The sequence below is a fragment of the Typopeltis vanoorti genome, chromosome 10 (genome assembly GCF_054136105.1).
Source record: "Typopeltis vanoorti isolate ZY-2024b chromosome 10, IOZ_Tvanoo_1.0, whole genome shotgun sequence".
NCBI classification, from domain to species: Eukaryota; Metazoa; Arthropoda; class Arachnida; order Uropygi; family Thelyphonidae; genus Typopeltis; species Typopeltis vanoorti.
In genome coordinates, this window is record NC_143558.1 from 99718459 (window position 1) to 99736580 (window position 18122).

The window sequence follows — 18122 nt, forward strand, 5'->3', positions numbered from 1 at the left end:
ATCCAGAAGAGGGTACCAGTTGGATTCCACTCCTCTGTGAATTTCGCGACAGTTCTTGTTTCTCTGAAGTGCTCAAGTTTCAATAAAAGCCTGCTTTTTAGTTTCCGAAGGAGGATATACATGAGGGTTTGTGCAGTTTCAGTGATGGATGGGAACTAGTTATTTCTTGTCTGTTTTAGGTAGAAGCTGTAGATGACGGCCTTCGCGAAGAGGAATTTGCATGTTCTGTATCTGTTTTCTTCTGTGTGGACTAAATGCCAGTATTTAGTCTTCTGGGCTGTGTGCGTAGTTACAGGTGCTAGAGGCAGTATTCAGGGCATAGGTGATTATCACTTTGTTTGCGGGACAGGTTAGATGTGTGTGTTCCAAGGTACCTGAAACGTCACAGAATAGACACAGATCCGTTTCTCTTAGCTAAAATTTGTAGAACTTAGGAGTTGGCAAGATGTTATGCCATAGTCTCCACTGTATGTCGGAATTTGGTTTGGCACACTTCGATTTATATGGCAGATCCCACTGAAAACTGAGTGGCATATGGAGCCTTGTAGATGAGAGGGTTAAGGATGAATATAAGAAGGGCGGGCGAGGATGGAGACACTGACATGAGGAAGTGGTATATTGTCTTGTAGTTGGAGGGAAGAATTGGAAGTGAGGTTTCAGATTGTACAAGATGAAATATCAGCAGTTTCTAGAAGGAATACGGATTTCCTGAGGTGTAGCGATATCTGGATAGGCTTTTATAATGGAGGCTTGCAGCTGTTGATATTGCTTTTCAGTTTTTGGGTTGTTCATTGGTAGGCTTGTGAATGCTTTCCACTTTAGGGTCTGGGTTAGGAGGTCCCCTATGACTCTTATTCCTGCCCAGTTCCATGTAGGGAAAAGAAAGGGCTGGCCAGTTGTGAGACTTGTTATGTTTCTGTTCGAAAATAGTGGTTCTGTACAGCTGACTCTGTTGATCCTGTAAGTGTGGGATGAAGTCCTGTGTTTTTCTACCGCTGCAGAGCATCTTTGTAAAAATGAGGTAGTTTAGGAGAAGATGGTGCAGGACTGGCCATTCGGAGGATTGTGGAAAGTGTAAGTCCTCTGGTGGATGATTTCGTGATGTAATCGAAGGTGGTTACATAAGTGTGATTGCATTGAAATGTCTTTAGGAGGAGGATTATCCTGAAGGATCTAATCTTGTTTTCAAGGGAAATCAGGCCTTTACCTCCCTTGCTGAGTGGCTTGCAGAGTTGAGGGTATATGGTCCAGTGAGTTTTGTTCCAGAGGAAACGTTTGATTTCCTTTTGAATGTGGTAAAGAAATTCTTCAGGAGGTATGAGTACTTTGAGGGAATGCCATAAGACACTCGCAGCCATCTGGTTAACTATTAATACTCTTCCTCTAAGTGAAGACATGGAACGAACGCTGTTCCATTTAGCTTGCACCTGTTTAAACGGTTGTGCAGCTGTGTCCAGTTCAGTGTGTTATATATTTTGGTGTTGCCAAGGTGCACACCTAAGTATCTTTTGTCCTTCACTTGACTAGGTATACATTCGATCGGAGAATCATTTCTAGACTTCCATCTGCCTGACCACAAGCCCGTGGTTTTTGCAGAATTTAATTTGGCCCCTGAGGCTTGTGCATATAGTCTGTGTGCTTCCTCGGTTACTGTCATTTCTTCTTCATTTCGGACTATTACACTGACGTCATCGGCATATGCTGATAGGGTAATTTTTTTATGTGGCTCTATTATGCTGGTTCGTTTGGAGATGATGGTGTCGTGTACTCTTTTTAAGATGTGTTCTATGGCCAGTGTGTATAACTGACCAGAGAGGGGACATCCTTGCTTGATCCCTCGAGAGCATGACAAAGTGCGAGTGAGACTGATGTTGATTTTTAAACAGAAGTGTGCATCTCTGTAAAGCAATTGCACTGTTTCAATGATGAGAGGACCATAGCCAAATGCCTTTAGAACTTCATAAAGGTACTCGCTCTACCCTGTTGGAAGCCTTCTCCTGATCAAGGCTGACGAGTGCTAGGTTTTCATGTTGGATGTTTGCGATGTGGATGAGCTCTCTTATTAAATGGAGGTTATCATGTATTGATCTTCCTGGGACAAAGTACGTTTGATGTTGGCCAATAACTTCAGGCAGTGTTGGCTTTATTCGGTTTGCTATAACTTTGGAAATGATTTTGCAATCGGTATTAATTAGGAAGATTGGACGCCAGTTTCGGATATCCGTGTGGTCTCCCTTCTTTGGTATCAATCGTGCTACTGAGGTCGTGACGGATTGTGGTAGGCCATTGATGTAGGCTTCTTGCAGTGTTTTGAGGAGAAGTGGTCCGAGTTGATTCCAGCATTAATAAGACCTGGCTCAGAGAGACAGATATACTAAATGGTATTGAGTGTAAAGGGTATTTTCAGTAAGGGTAGACAAGACAGGAGATGTGGGGAAGATCTGCTAATGACATTAGACGATTTGTGTTCCAATTAGTATAGAAAGCAATAACTGCTAGACTAGTAACAATCTTCCATTTAGCAGTGCGTTTGAAGATCTGACGTGATGTGGATTCTAACAAATCAAAACTATTTACAAAACATTATAATATACCAATATTTGTAATATAACATATTATAAACCTCTACGGCACTGTTTCCCAACGTTTTTTGGATCATTCCCCACCTCAGCGCCTCAAACATTTTGATGCCCACCCTCTAGCATAATAGTCAGCTAAGTTCTGAAAAAAGTATAATATAAATATGTACTTTAAATAAATGGGTAAAACTGTTTCTAATTTGATTTTCTTCAATGAATATAAATTTTATATTACACTTTGTATATTATAAAACATAAATCGAACTAAACTTGGAAAAATAAAATCCAAGTTAATGTGATTCTTCAGCTTGATGTCTACTGCAAAGAGTTTTTACTTGAGGTACTAATTTAGTCAATTAAAATCTCAAATCCCCCACAGTTTGTGATATCCAGATGATTTCTTTTTTCAGTAATAACAAGTCATTTACAGTACTAAAGCCACATTCAACTAAATACTGTATGACGACGAGAAGGGCAACAGTAATTTTTTCGCAAGACTAGTTGAATTTCGGTATTTCGTTTCTGTCTCGTCAGAAAGACATGCCATTGTTCCGTTTATGTTGAATAAAGTTCTAATAGACTCATCATTTTGCTTTTCTGAGAGTTCTTGATATTGTATTTATGTTGACTGCTGTACTAGTGTTGTCAACTTTTTTTTCTCGGAAAATCAGGGTTGCAACATCAACAATTTATCGCCGACAATGGTGATTTTTTGGCTATATCGGTGATGAGGTGACGAATGTAACATTTTCTAATTGCTCCCCAAAATATTCAAATTGCCCCACGTTAGGAAACACTGCTCTACGGAAAGGAAACATTGGAAGTCTGTACGGTAAGCTTTACTTGTAGAAAGCTAACCTGCATAATAGACAGAGTGGTTGCATAATCTGCATAACTTAAGCGTTGTCGCACTGCTAATATTATTTCTAATTTTGATAAGATTAAGGAGACCATCAAGTCGCGTTCTGCGCGGAAGTTTCATCAAAAAAAAAAAAAAAAAAAGCAAGGCTTTATTAATAAGTCACATACGTGAAACAGTTTTATTTATTTAATGCTCAACGTGCCTCTGGAAATTGAAAGTTCTTTAAAAGACATCCTCACTCAAGACCATTTTGAATTAATTTCGCTATCGTAGCCCAGACAAGCACATTTCCCCACATAAATGTAGATTAATTCGAAAGTTTGAAATATCAGAAGGAAGAAACCGCCACAATATTCAATGGGACTATCCGTAACAAATGCTGAATTAAATGTTTTGTCTGAAAGTCCTGATTTTGACTTGTCTCCTTGACGTATACCTTACTTAGAAATTATGATAAATGTGAAAAAAAAAAAGTGTCAAAGAACTGCACACAGATGAAGAGAATAAATTACGTTTCGAGATTGCCCAAACTCTATACAAAACAAAATAACCTCCTTTAAATATATCCTTCTCAGCAAGTCCTTCGCTCCCTACGACAGAACACCTTTATATTGTCATAATAAAGGCTAGCAAAAGTAATACCAAAGATACTCTGTCATCACTTCAAGGACCTGGTGTTTTCAAACTTTATCGGGCCATTTTGTGTTTAGTATGTTGCCTAAATGCCTGAAAAGGGCCAAAAGTTCTTTAAAACTGAGATCGTCAAAAGACAAATCCATGTCAAGGTAAGCTTTAATGTGGGGGGGGGGGGGGGGAGAGAAGACTTGCCTTGTCCCTTCTGACTGCTACCAGGCGCAGGTCGGGGAACAGGAGAGGGCCTGAAAAAATTGCGTTAACGAAAACAAGTCTTACCTTCTCTGCCAAACGAGCATGTTGCTGACGCTACAGGAAAAACATCGGACAATCATGATTTTAATGCAGGAAAGGAGCTGAAATCAAAACATCAATACTTTATCTCAGATCTCTTATCGCTGCTGGCCCAGACTATGAAGAGCGCTGAGAAACACGACCGTGCTGATCAAAACCAAAACTAAACTCGCAATGATATTTTATATAAAACGGACGTGGCCTCTTTTAACACAGAATTTAAAAATTATTATTAAGCAACTTTTTAATTATTTTAAAAATGTGTACATTTCAAAAGTTTTTATTCCTGGATGTTTTTAAATATTGTTTTTGAAGTAAATAAAAATGGAAACTGAAATCAAGCTCAGTTCTTTGGGTTCTACACATATCGGCCACCGAATTAGAAACCTTTATGAGATCAACGTACACGTCACTTACGCAGTGTAGATGCAAAATACTTGGTCACGTGTTTCATTATGTTCTAGGCAACTGTTTAAGAATGCTGCTGGTCAGTAAATGTCAATAGTGTGTTCGTAGTTCGATAAAGGGCTTATGGTGGAGTGCCCGTCGGCCTGAAGCCACGATTTTGAAAACAGCAGAGCTGACTAGTTTCTCAAAAGGTGAGAATATCCAAACAGGGAAAAAAATAACCCAAATTCCTTGTCTAAAAGGCATAACTGTGGCCCTAAGACAATCTGTGAATAAAGAGATCGCCCTCGTCTGAGAAGGCTTATACGGACAAAGCGAACTACCTGTGTGCAACAATTGACCGAAGCATTTAATGAAGGCTGTTCCCGATCCATATCTCACCGAATTATGTGCAGGGAATTGAAGAGGATCGATATTGGCAGTCGCATGCCTATACGAAAACCACTGATTTCTGCCAAATTTCTCATTTAGTGGCCATATGTGTATAAAGGACAAATCAAATATATATAAATCTGGCAAATACAAAAACAGCAAAATGTATTCTTTGGTTTAAAAAGAAAAAAATATTTAGTACACAGCATATGATATCAAATAGGAATGAGTTATTGCAGGACGAAACTTATCAAAATGACATTCTAAACATATTTTCTTCGATGTTTTTTGTTCAACAGTCAAGATTCCCATGGATGACAAATATTGTTATTTCATTACTTATCTCAGAAAAATGCCTAATATACTTCACAACACCGAATGATGCTGTGATTGGTAATGGTCAGGGTACAGGATCCAAAAAAAAAAAAAAAAAAAATGCCATCACATAAGGATGTTTTATTTATTTATTTTACATCTCTCGGGGTACCCTGTAATCCCTAGAAAGCGCGTCCCCTGGGAGGGGGGATAAGGGAGCCCACCATGTGCGTGTGTGTGTGTATGTGTGTGTGTGTGTGTGTGTGGTGGGATGGTCCGAATATACTGAATAAGGACTCGTGGACCAACAGGGCCATAAGGGGAAATCATCTTGATTGTAAGGGAAGCGGCACTCCCATGGACCCCTAGCTGGATCTGTCCTCTCCTTCTTCTACTTTGAGGAAGATCCACTTACTTTAATCTTTCCTATAAGGCCTTATCAGCCAACTCTTCTTATTTTATGACCCTTATGCTATTAGAGTACTCGAGGGCCATGGGGTCTTTTCATTTCTGGCCTTACAACTATGTCCTCTCTATAAACCTTATCATAATTCTTTTATAATCTACTCTTTCCCCTTCAACATGCCCTATTCCTCCTATGGGTTTAAATTCGGAAGAAGGCTAGTTCAGAAGCCTTAAAGGTAGCAGCCCTACCACCGAACTATTCCATCGTCAGACTAGTCCCCTGACATGGAGAACATAATCCTACTTGTAAGCTGACAGAAAAAGATAATCGGATTGAATCTATGGGAAACGACCCTGGAATGGAAAAGGTAAAACAAAAATGGAAAAACGAGAAAATATAATACACATAGCAAACTAGAATGTAAGAGGAATAGCATATAAAGAAATAGAATTAGACCAATTATTAAATGAAAGAAATTTTAAAATAGCAGTAATCACTGAAACAAAAAAGAAATTAAAAGGAACTATGAGAATCGAAAACTTTAATGTGATATACAGTGGAGTCAATAGAGACCAAAGACACCAAACCAAAGAGCACAAGCAGCAGTCGTGATTTGGATTCATAACTCCCTTTCAAAACAGTTAAAACATTATAAATTATGGAATGAAAAAATAATAGAAGCTAGAATAAAAATAGATAGAGGCTATTTAACAATAATTGGTTTATATGCCCCAGAAGAAGGAAGAGGACAGGATAATATAGATTTTTATAATCAGCTACAAACATATATAATAAAATAAATAAAAATGATTACGTAATTTTAGCAGGAGACTTAAATGCAAAAATTGGAAACACGAAAATTAATAATAATATAGGAATACATGGAGAACATACTCTAAACAGGAATGGTAAAAAATTGATTGACTTTGTAGTTTATAATAACCTAAAAATAATGAATTCCTTCTAATAAACATCAAGACATACATAAATATACTTGGGCAGCAAGAGGATGGAAATCAATATTAGATTACTTCATATTAAATGAAAAGATATCAAAATGTTCACTAGATGTTAGAGTTCACAGAGGATATGAAATAAGCAGTGACCACTTCCTTGTTAAAATAAAATTAAGATTACCACTTAAATGGCTACAAGTAACAAGAACAGAAAGAAAAATTTAAACATTTGTTTATAAAACTAGACTACTGAATGACACAAATGTAGAATGGCTATATGAACAAAGAATTAACCAATATCTAGATAAAATAAAACAAAATGAAGAAATAGAATGGCTTAATATAAAAACGATACTAAATGCAGCAGCAAATGAAAGCTTAGGAAAGGCCAAAAAATTCAATGAGAGGAAAAAACTGAAGATCTGGGATGATACAATCAAAGAAATAATCAAAAAGAAGAAGCCTATCACAAATGGTTAAGCAGTAAAAGATTGGAAGATGAAATAAAATATAAAAGAATAAGAGCCATAACTAAAAGAGAAGTCAGAAAAAGACACAGAGAATCATGGAACAAATTTGTTTCTAATTTAGAAACAGATTTATATAAATGTATATAAGATTTTGAAACACTTAAATGCAGATACGAAAGAAAACATAAAATTAAACACCGAATTGAAATTAGAAGAATTTCTAAATTACTACACAGAACTGTGGAGAGACAAATATTTTAAAAAAGACAACTGGCAAACAATTAACGAAAATGAAAAGGAAATAACTAAAGAAGAATTAGAAATCAGCCTGAAAGAAGCAAGAAACGGAAAATCACCTGGAGAAGATAAGCTAGGTTCAAAACTATATAAATATGCAGGAACAAGATTCAAAGAAAGACTCCTATTATTTTTAAATAAAATTTACTCAACGGGTATCCCCCCCCCCCCAATAGAATGGAAAAAAGCAATTGTGATTCCTATCTTTAAAAAAGGTAATAGAGATGACACTAAAAACTATAGAGGTATCAGTATACTAAATTCCTGTTACAAAATATATACAAACTAATGAAATATTCCGAAAACTTTATTTTAGAAGTACAGAATGGATTTATAACAAGACGATCATGTATAGACCCGGCTTTTGTCTAAAATTAATAATAGAGAAAAGAGGAGAATACAATTTAGAAACACATATTGCATTTATTGACTTTGAAAAAGCATTTGACGAAGTTAAAAGAAACATTATTTAACATATTAAAAGAAAGACAAATACCAAATAATATCCTAAAAGCTATCGCAAGTATATATGAAAATAATCAAATTCAGATAAGATTAAATCACGAGCTATCATATATGAGAGAGATAAACCAAGGGGTCCTACAGGGATGTCCCCTTTCAGCAACTCTTTTTAATATTTACCTAAATGAAATAATAATAAACTGGAATAAAAATTTCCATCAAGATATTAAAAACTTTCTCCTACTGTGAACTTAAACACTCTCCTTTTTTGCCGACGACCAAATAATAATTACACATTCTGAAGATAACTTACAGAAAGCTATTTTAGATCTAAATGAGATAGCCAAAGATTATGGTATGATAACATCAACAGAAAAATCAAAAACTATGGCCTTTAAAGGACAAGATCCAGTAAGAACTAAAATAGTAATAGATAACAATATCTTAGAAAACCAAACCTAGTTCAAAAACAAACCAGACTAAAAGTATGCAATACATTAGCCCTAGCAGTCTTAATGTATGGAAGCGAAATCTGGACAATAAAACAAAAAGACAAACAAAGATTAATAACAGCAGAAATGAAGTTTATGAGAAAAACTGCAAAGTATACCCATCACAAAACAAACGAAGAAATTATGAAAGAATTAAACTAAGAACCAGTAATAGAAAAAATTAAAAAATATAAACATAAATGGATGGAACACGTTTAAAGAATGAAAACAGAAAGATTACCAAAACAAGCCGTAAAGTACAAGCCATTAGGAAAAAGAAAACCAGGACGTCCTCTTAAACGATTCAACGATGACTTCTAAGACTGGAACAAGCCATGCTAGGTTCAAATCCTTGATACGCATGATGATGATGATGATTTATTTTACATGCATGTAAGCTTTTCACAGGATTTTGGAATATTTCATCGAATTGGTCAGTAATAATACTAAAATTTCGAATTATTAATTTGAGAGCCGCAATAGTTGTTGTGGCTTCTCAAGATACATAGTGGTTGTTTGGAAATGAATGGACGCAAAACACGTCTCAGCCTGTCCTCCATCATTAAATACTGTAACACAAACTCAAATTTCAGTGTTAAAGTTTACCCACTTGCGTTCTGGGGTCTTTGAGTGTCTCGTTTCTGTAATTTATTATTATAACACATTTAAAACTTAGAGGCTATAAAACAAATTCGGACTCCTTTTATATGTGTGCTTCATTTTTATTTATTTATTCCTATGGGGTTCTCCCCCGTCTCTTAGGACTGGTTGAACCCTCTTAGTGAGGGATTAAATATGTATTTTATGAATGTAAATCCATGTGTGTGCTCACGGGCCGGTTTGCCTGTTCTGAGGGACAAAAAACCCTCTACCTCTGTACGAGACCGGCTAACTTACCTTTAGTCGAAAGAGACCAGATAAAGGTTCCTCAAGTCATGGACGGGAATTGAGCCCAGGTCTTTCCTAACAAAGCGCTTCGTCTATACCGGTAGACTGAGCTATGGAGGCTTCATTTACAAGTATTATGTAGTGAGAGCGCGTATGCAGTAAGAATAACATACCTTATCTGGGTGTGAAATATCGGACCATATTAAAACTTGAAATCCTAATTTAATTCATGTGAATGTAACTGTTTAATGATCTGTAAAGCATTTGATATCGTATTCAAACTCAGAATGTCACAGCACCTGCTCTACCATCACCACTAGTTATTACGATTGCAGTACTGAAAGATAATGTTTTCGGTGTAGATAGGAATTGAACTTTTTTCTTACATATTTCAATTTATTTAACCAACAATATGTTTTAGATGAACAACAAAAATCTCTTCAACAACAGGAAATATTAGTTCACGGAAAGAAGAACTTTCATTTTGAGAAGGAGAAGAGGAATAAAAATTACATTCGCATTTGAAACAAAGAATGGACTTCATTGATGTACTTCAGAAAAATGAGTGATGTTTACGAGTTTAAAATGAAAGATTGCTGCTTGTTTGTGAACTCTTCGAAGCATGACAGTAAAGAGAAACCTTTCACAAACGCAATGAGGAAGGGGAGTTTTTGGAAACATGCCCGAGTTGTGTAAGTAATAAATAGGTACAAGGACTACCATTGGAATATCTGTGGCGATTTAAAATGTAACTGCATTATTACTGGGTATTTAAGGAGGATTTTCGAAACACTGTTGCTTTTTAGCGCTACTGGGACAACAGAGTAAAGACGGAACATTATGTTCCGAAAGCTTTCTACACTGGGAAAAGAGAATATAACATATAAACTCCTCGTTGACCCTTAAAAACAGTTATTATAAATTTCACATTAAATGTAGCCCAAGAAAAACTTTGTTACAGCAGTTAACAAAAACGGAATCCCGCATCTAAATAGAAGACTTCCAAAAGAAAGACGTTTGTTTGAAATCAGGAAAGTATTAAGCGAAACAAAAATAGAATTAAAAGCCTGGAAATCATCTGGAGATAATGCAGACAGAGATCTGTAGGCTACAGTAAAGCTAAAAATTAGAATTAGTTGATCAACTTAAAACAAAGCGCTACAAGAGGAAGTCAGGTTCATACCAAGACTTCGTTACTAGAAAACTTCTAGTGCAGTGTGACGAATGAACCGAATGCTAGTACTTTATAATGAAAGCCTACTGTTGGTTTCTTTGAATTTCTCGCTCTCTCTCTCTCTCTTTCTGAAGAGAGAGAGAGAGAGAAGTAAAGGAAAACGCAAGTACTTAAAAGCAGCTAAATTTATGCGTATTTTTTACATTTTTAAACCTTTTTATAAGTAGTAAATATGCAAAATTTAAATTTTGGTTATTTATATTAATTTTTTTTTTAATTTTTATATATAAAATTTTTTATATACTGTATATTCATTACTATATCATGTCATATTTATGTAAATAAATAATCCTTACGGCCTTTATGTGCCACCATATTTTTAACTTCTACATCTCAAAATTCATATAGTCCACCAATGTTTTGATTCTCCCTAGTCTAGCCATAAATAGTGTTACAACTCGAATAGCGAATAACCCTTCAATCTATCAGCAAATCATTTACAGCTTTCAGGCCACATACAAGCCACAAGTATATCGTGCCAGCATTCAATGTTCGAAATGTCCCCGTTTTGCCTTCACGCACGTCCGAAACAGAAACATATCGATGGTGGTACGCACAACATCCAACGGAAATGCTGCCTTCAGGCTGTGAATGCTGGGCTGTCATTTCTTGCAGGCTACTCTCTCAAGCTTCGAGCACAATTTGAACTCCAACGGATTCAGATCGGGAATTCCAGACGGCCAATCAGATTGTGATATGTGCTCGGGCACATTCACCTCAAACCCACTGTAGCGTGCTCGTCGCCTTCTGTGCAGGACCTGAGTCTTGCAAGAAGGTCCATTGTCTACCGTGAAACAAGGTTTTGTTGCGGCCATACCAGAGTTTCAGGCATGATCTCTCTCTTCATACACTTTGGCCGAAGTTTTGATCCCTTTCTCGCAGAAATGCAATTCAGATATCCCTTGATATGTCACCCCCCCCACCACCACCACCAAATCATCACTGACGCCGGGTGATGACCTTTCTGAATCCTGGGTGCTATGCGACCATCCGGGGAAAATAACTGATCGTTTGGGGGTTAAATCATTCATGGTTTGAACACTGTTCTGATCTAGTGTTCTGACTAATTTCTCTCTTATTCCATATAAATTTATTCAGTTGACTTCCTACCATACCAACTTTGTTGATTCTGTTGTCTATTTCCATATTTAATTTACCATCTTCATTAAAAATCGTGCCCAAGTAGCTGAAATGTTTCATTGGTTATATAGGTTCTCCATTCACAATGCAGTTGATATTTTCAATGCTTCTGCCTATTTTCAGTGTCTTTGTCTTGTTATTGCTGAGCTTCATACCATATCTATTACAACAGTTATTCAATTTAATTATGGAATCTTGCAGACTTGTAGCGGATTTATTTAGAAGTTAACATTGTCCGCATAAAGCAAAGAGCTGACTTTAACATCTCCAATTTCGATATCAGGTTTAATACCACTTTCCTTCATAATGTGATCCATATAGATAATGAATAACAGATGGTACAATGTACATCCTTGTCTGACATCAGATTTAACATTAAACCATCTTCCTTTATCAATTCTAACTGCTGACTTACAATTCAAATAAAGACTAAATATTGCTTGATATAATGCCCCCATTGGCACCATATAACTGTAGCGTATTGAATAGCTTTTCTCTTGGCACCTTGTCATATGCCTTTTCCAGATCTACAAAACTTAAATACAGATTTTTGTTATATTCCCATGATTTCTCAACTATTTTTCGTAAAGTGAAGATCTGATCATGACAGTCTCTATTTCCAGCTTGTTCTTCACCAAGCTTTTCTTCCACAATCCTTCTCAATCGTTTCTCAAGTATACTTGCGTAAATATTACCAGGAACACTCAGTAGGGAAATACCTCTGTAATTCTCACATTCAGTTTTATTTCTCTTTTTATATATAGGTACTATAAGAGCTCTACTCCAATCATCGGGAATTCGTCCCTCTGTCCAGGCTTTCTGAACTATGCAGTACAGCCACTGTCAGACTTTTATCCCTCCATACTTCAGCATTTCTGGTCGAATATCATCTACTCCTGCTGCATTTTCACATTTCAGACCTTTAATGGCTTTTTCTACTTCAAGTATGGATATGTATTCCTGACTGTATGTCTGTTGAGTGTTTCTTGCCATTGTGCTATCTCTGCTTGTTTCATTTATCAATTTTTCGAAGTAATTACTCCATACTTCAAGGATATCTTTTTCTCCAGTTTTCATGTCGCCTTTAATCATCTCTAATTCCTTTTACAGCACTCTTTCCTCATGTCAAAAATCTTCTCATCTGTGAAGAGGATATAAGCGGTACGCGAACAACAGACGGGTACCTTTTGATTTTATCACTCTCTGCTGCATAAGTTATGGTGTTAGGAAGTATCTAGTAGAACGACGATAGGCTCTCACCCCAAGGTCACCAGTTAGTACGCGTGACATCGTTCTCTGCGAAACGTCATCTCTCGCGACATCACTTTCTGCGTTCTCACAGCATTACGACGAAGGCGTGCTTTCACAGCCCTCACAAGTTGTTGCATCCAACACAACGTGGTCGCCTGTTCTTTGGCGGTCGAATAAGTCTTTTGTGCCGTTATAACCGTTAATAGTCGATACTGAAACATCCTGATTATCCCAAGTTTTTGTAGCGTTGAAAATAACAGGTGACTGCATTTTAACCTTGAAGTACTATTAAAACTACATGGTTTTCATAATCGCTCCACCTCCATGTTAGCCCGTATAGATAGGCAACTTTCTCGCTACTGATAAACACGCGAATGTTGGCTGCGCACAGCGCCACTAACGGAACACGGCTCGCGCAATTCTGTGGCCGGTGTGGGTGCGTGTGTGGATGTTGTAACAGCATTTATGGAAAGACTATGTAGTTAAAAAAAATCTCATTGACGAGAAATCACGGAAATCAGTCGTTAATAATGACAATCACAACCAATTTCTTCACATTTATATTATATCACTTATTAGGGGTTTCCCTTTTTAGTGAGAAAAAGGGAGTTTTCCCTCCTTATCTGTGAAAGATGTTTTGTTTTGGTCTATCTTTATAACAGAGAAGGTTGCAAAATGTGTCTAAATATAAATCACAGGCACTTCGCAAAAAGAAAGTGATTATGGAAATTTATTTTAATAAGTAACTACTAATAATCATCACGTCTAATTCGTAGAAAAGACAGTCTCCTCTTCTCAACCCACTACGAGTTTGGGTGCCAATGTGACAAATGGTTCTGAATATTTTTAGGGGGGTAAGTAAATCTTATTACCCAATTTTAAACTATCTCTGGTGATTTCAAGGACCTGAAGTGGTTGGAATAAATTTAATATTGGTTTCTGTAGCACGATTTCTAGATTATGTAACCGTTAGTCCAGTCACTACATTAATAGGCAAGATTTATAACTATTCGTGGCTGGAATTGCACATCTCTGACTGTACCATGCTACCTCCATTCATTACTTTATTCCGTTTTACATGTTTCGGTGATAACAATGAGCGCCTTAAATTTAAAAATAAAGTGTGCTTTTGCTAACTGCAGCAGGTGGCGAAAGTGACAAAGACGCTACATTAGTTTTTCTGTTAAATACTGAAAGTTGAGAATAATTTAAACATCACCTTTCTAGTTTAGGATAGCAAATACTAATGTTTTCGTACGATTAAAGAAAAGTATAACATTGTTAAATGTTACTGAGTTTATTATGCCAAATACTCGCTTTAAGCAGAAATGCCCGCGGCATTTCTGTTTAAAGCAGTGTTTCTCAACGTGGGGGAAAGATTATAATTGCCCCCCAAAATATTCAAATTGCCCCACAGGGGGACAACTTGAATATTGGGGGGGGGGGGGGGCAATTAGAAAATGTATAAATACTTTTTCAGAACTTAGCTGACTATTATGCTAGAGGGGGGGGCATCAATATCTTTGAGACGTTGAGGTGGCGCATGATCCAAAAAACGTTGAGAAACATTGGTTTAAAGTGTAGCAAACATTGAATTAAAATATCTGTAAACTAACAGCTTAAATAATAGAAAATGGGAAATTGAGCAACCGCATATCACCAACCAGAGGCTAAGTTACATGATTAATATAAAATTTTATACTGAAAGAGTATTTTAAAAGGCGTATCTGGTTGTATATTTTTAGAAGGTGCGGATGATAAAATATTGGAATTGGATCATCCGAGATGACTCGGATCAGTCAAGTGTGACTCCAAAAAAATTTGGAGTCACACTTGACTGATCCGAGGACATGAGGTAAGAGAATGGTGTTGATAATGACGCATAAATAAAACCAGCAAACAAGGAATTACTTCTTTCGCAACTAGTACAGATAATTTTTCGACTCGATAAAGGAAATTTCGCCATCTCATACTACTTCGATAAGGAATAATGGCTTTTGCCTCTTCTCCTACCTCCAGAAATAGAGAAAAAAAATCGAGAATCTCCCCTCCGCACACACACATCGTGTTCCTCCAAATATGCACGTGTTGATTGATACACCGAAGACAGGCAGCTTTTTATTAACTTTCAATAGAGTGCTCTGTTATTCATATTTGGAAAATAAAATTTCATTTTGCTTATAAACATATTTCCACATTATGTACAAATAATATTCTGTGAAGTCGTACAAATTAACTGTACCAAATAATTATACCTGAATTGCATTTAATCGAAAATGTTTAATCATGAACCAATCTTATTTCGAAATTAGTTCCTTAAACTCAAGAAAGGAAAATAACGTCTTGTACAATGCACAAGGAAACCTGTATCTCTATTGTCTCTATACTTATAGCCGAGATTTGTTATTTTCACGGAATGTGATGATTTGAAACATACAAATATACATAAAAACAAATTTGCACAGTACTTTCTGTAACAGGCTATGCAAATTTTGACGGCGGCTTCTTTCTCGCTCACACTTCCTTCAGACCTCCCCGAATGCATTGTGAATTCACATCGTATGAAAATAGCACAATTAAATACTTAGTAAAATAGTTTTCAACCGTGAAAATAATTTTATCATGGCAATTACTTCTAAAAGTTATCCAAAAAGAAAGGGAAGGGAAGAGAAAAATTGTATTTTTCTGAAAAACTGACAAAGATAATATTAAAACATACAACCCTTTCACATACAAAAATCCATTAATAAAACTTGACAAGGCATACAAAATATTTAGCAATAAGAAATAGATTTTTTAAAAAAAGTGAGTACAATGACAAAATGGTAATGCCCTACCCTTCCTCCATAATAACGCAGTTGTAATGTTCCTAATTAAGAGCTTGGGCTTCATTATGATCTTAATTTTCTTAAATCCGAAACAGAAAATTTTCCATTTTCTACACTGCAATATACTTATTATGTATTATTCATATTCAAAAAGAATCAGATAAAAAGTTTCTCACCAAATAAATAAAAGCATTACAGTTCAGTTCAAACATTCTGATCTGAAATACAGAAACTACTAACAGAGGCATTTTCCCTTACTATGTTCATTAAGTATTAAAACAGTTTTCGAGAGTATATGACAAGAAAAATATATTAAATGGGAACATATGGCTACCAAATAGTGCTTACATTGGCTGTCGAAGATAGTAGTATAGAGAAGACAGCTATTAGGAAGCCCAACCTGAAAGGAAAAAAAAAATCAGTAATGCGATAATAATAAAAAAATGTAAGAATATCAGAATACAAAGGCTTCAGTTTGAAACTAAATAATGCATAATGAGGATAATAAATATCCATCGTTTTTTTTTATAGATAAATAAAATGAAACTTAAAAGTCTCGCATTTTACCAGAGTTTGTCACCTGTCTCCTATGCCGAAGTTCGAACATGAACTTCGGCATAGGAGTTGCCTTGGAGTTTCATTGCTTAAAAGACACAAACTCTACCCAGAAGCCCGTATGTGTTTGTCTTTTAATTAGATATAATAATTATGGATCTTTAATATTCTCATTAGATATATATTACTTAAAAAATAATAAAATAAGTCGTATAGTAAAGACATATTTTCTTGTATTTTATATTCCATCGATTTACAGTTTATTCCTTAGTGTGTGACATGGATGTTTTATGAAGGGCTTTAGGTGCAGATAAATTTTCATGTTTGGACTTTAGCACAGGGTTTCCGAATTATCTAACTTTAGTGCCCCTCCTGCAAAGGCAAATCTCCGCCCCCCACACCCTTTCGCAGGTGTGTGTGGGGGGGGATTCACGTAAATAATAATAATAATAATAATAATAATGATAATCAGCATATTGCCTTAATTTGTGCTCCAATTCAAGATTGAGCAAACTGTATTCTGTATTGGTATAAATCCCAAACAAAAATGACGCAACATCGTGAAATTTAGACAGGAAACCACTGCGAACAGCGTAAAATTAGGTACGGGAAGAAACCCAACATAATCAGAATTAAAGACAGGCGCCATTAATGTGGGAAGTACCAACTGGAGGGAGGGTTTGACGAAGGAATTGAAGAAGTGCCATGTCGACATTGTTCGTGCTGCTGAGGTGAGAGAGACCGAAACTGGAAAAATGCTGCTAAATAAACATAAAGTGCCATATTTCTGGGGGAACGAGGTATACAACCTACCAAGCGAGTCCCTTCGCGGAGCAGATGAAGGGAATCCCTGACTTGAAACGTCTTCCCTATTAGGACTGCTCCAAATATTGAATAAGGAGGCGTAGAACATGGAGATTCAAAACTAATATGAAATCCAAGAACAGGATGGATAGATACCATTAGTCAAAAGGGTAACTGCATTGCATTCTCCAAACGAGAGAAGGATGTTTTGGGAAGGTAGAGATGGAGAAGATAAAAATGGGAAGCTAAGGCTCGACTTTGGGTGTAGAGCGTAGGAAAAAGAAGTTATATGCAGGCAGTAGCGATCAGAATGAGAAAGAGAGAGTACATGTGGTATTCAGCACTAAACACGATGATGATGGACTTGAATAGTGGGAAATTTCAGTGGAGTAATGTACACAAATTTCGAAATGTATATGATGGACAGTGATATTTATTTGTGTTTGCGATTTCACAGAGCATTCTGGTAGAGCAAAAAAAAAAGGGGGTGGGTGGAATTTCCAAGTCATGAGAAAAGGCAATGAACATAAAGAAAAAGGAAAATCTGGTTCTTGCTGGAGGTCGAAATAGCAGAAAAGGAAACGAATACCAGACATATAAAACTGTTTGAAAAATTTGGAGAAAAAAAGGAAAATAATAATAATAGCCAATATCTATGAATTTCTGTTCAGGATATGAAGTAGACATTACTAACACCATATTCCAACATAAAGTCGTTCATAAATTCATGTAGGAACATAGAAGAAATAAGAAAATTATACTATGTTATTATTGATATCGAAAATTTTTATACTGGTTTACGATAAAACTATACAGGGGAAGTGAAATAGTAAAGGATCGCCATTTAGTTTTGAGCAGGATTAAAATAAGTATCACA

At 36.1% G+C, this 18122-nt stretch overlaps 1 protein-coding gene across 1 annotated transcript in view; it reads right to left on the bottom strand.

Annotated features, from left to right (window-relative positions):
* Positions 1-18122, bottom strand: part of LOC150102627 (papilin-like) — an 843028-nt gene that overhangs the window by 718799 nt on the left and 106107 nt on the right. Inside the window, exon 2 of the mRNA XM_090399411.1 lies at positions 16235-16286. Coding sequence (XP_090255537.1) covers positions 16235-16286 — 52 coding nt within the window. The remainder of the gene's footprint in view (positions 1-16234; positions 16287-18122) is intronic.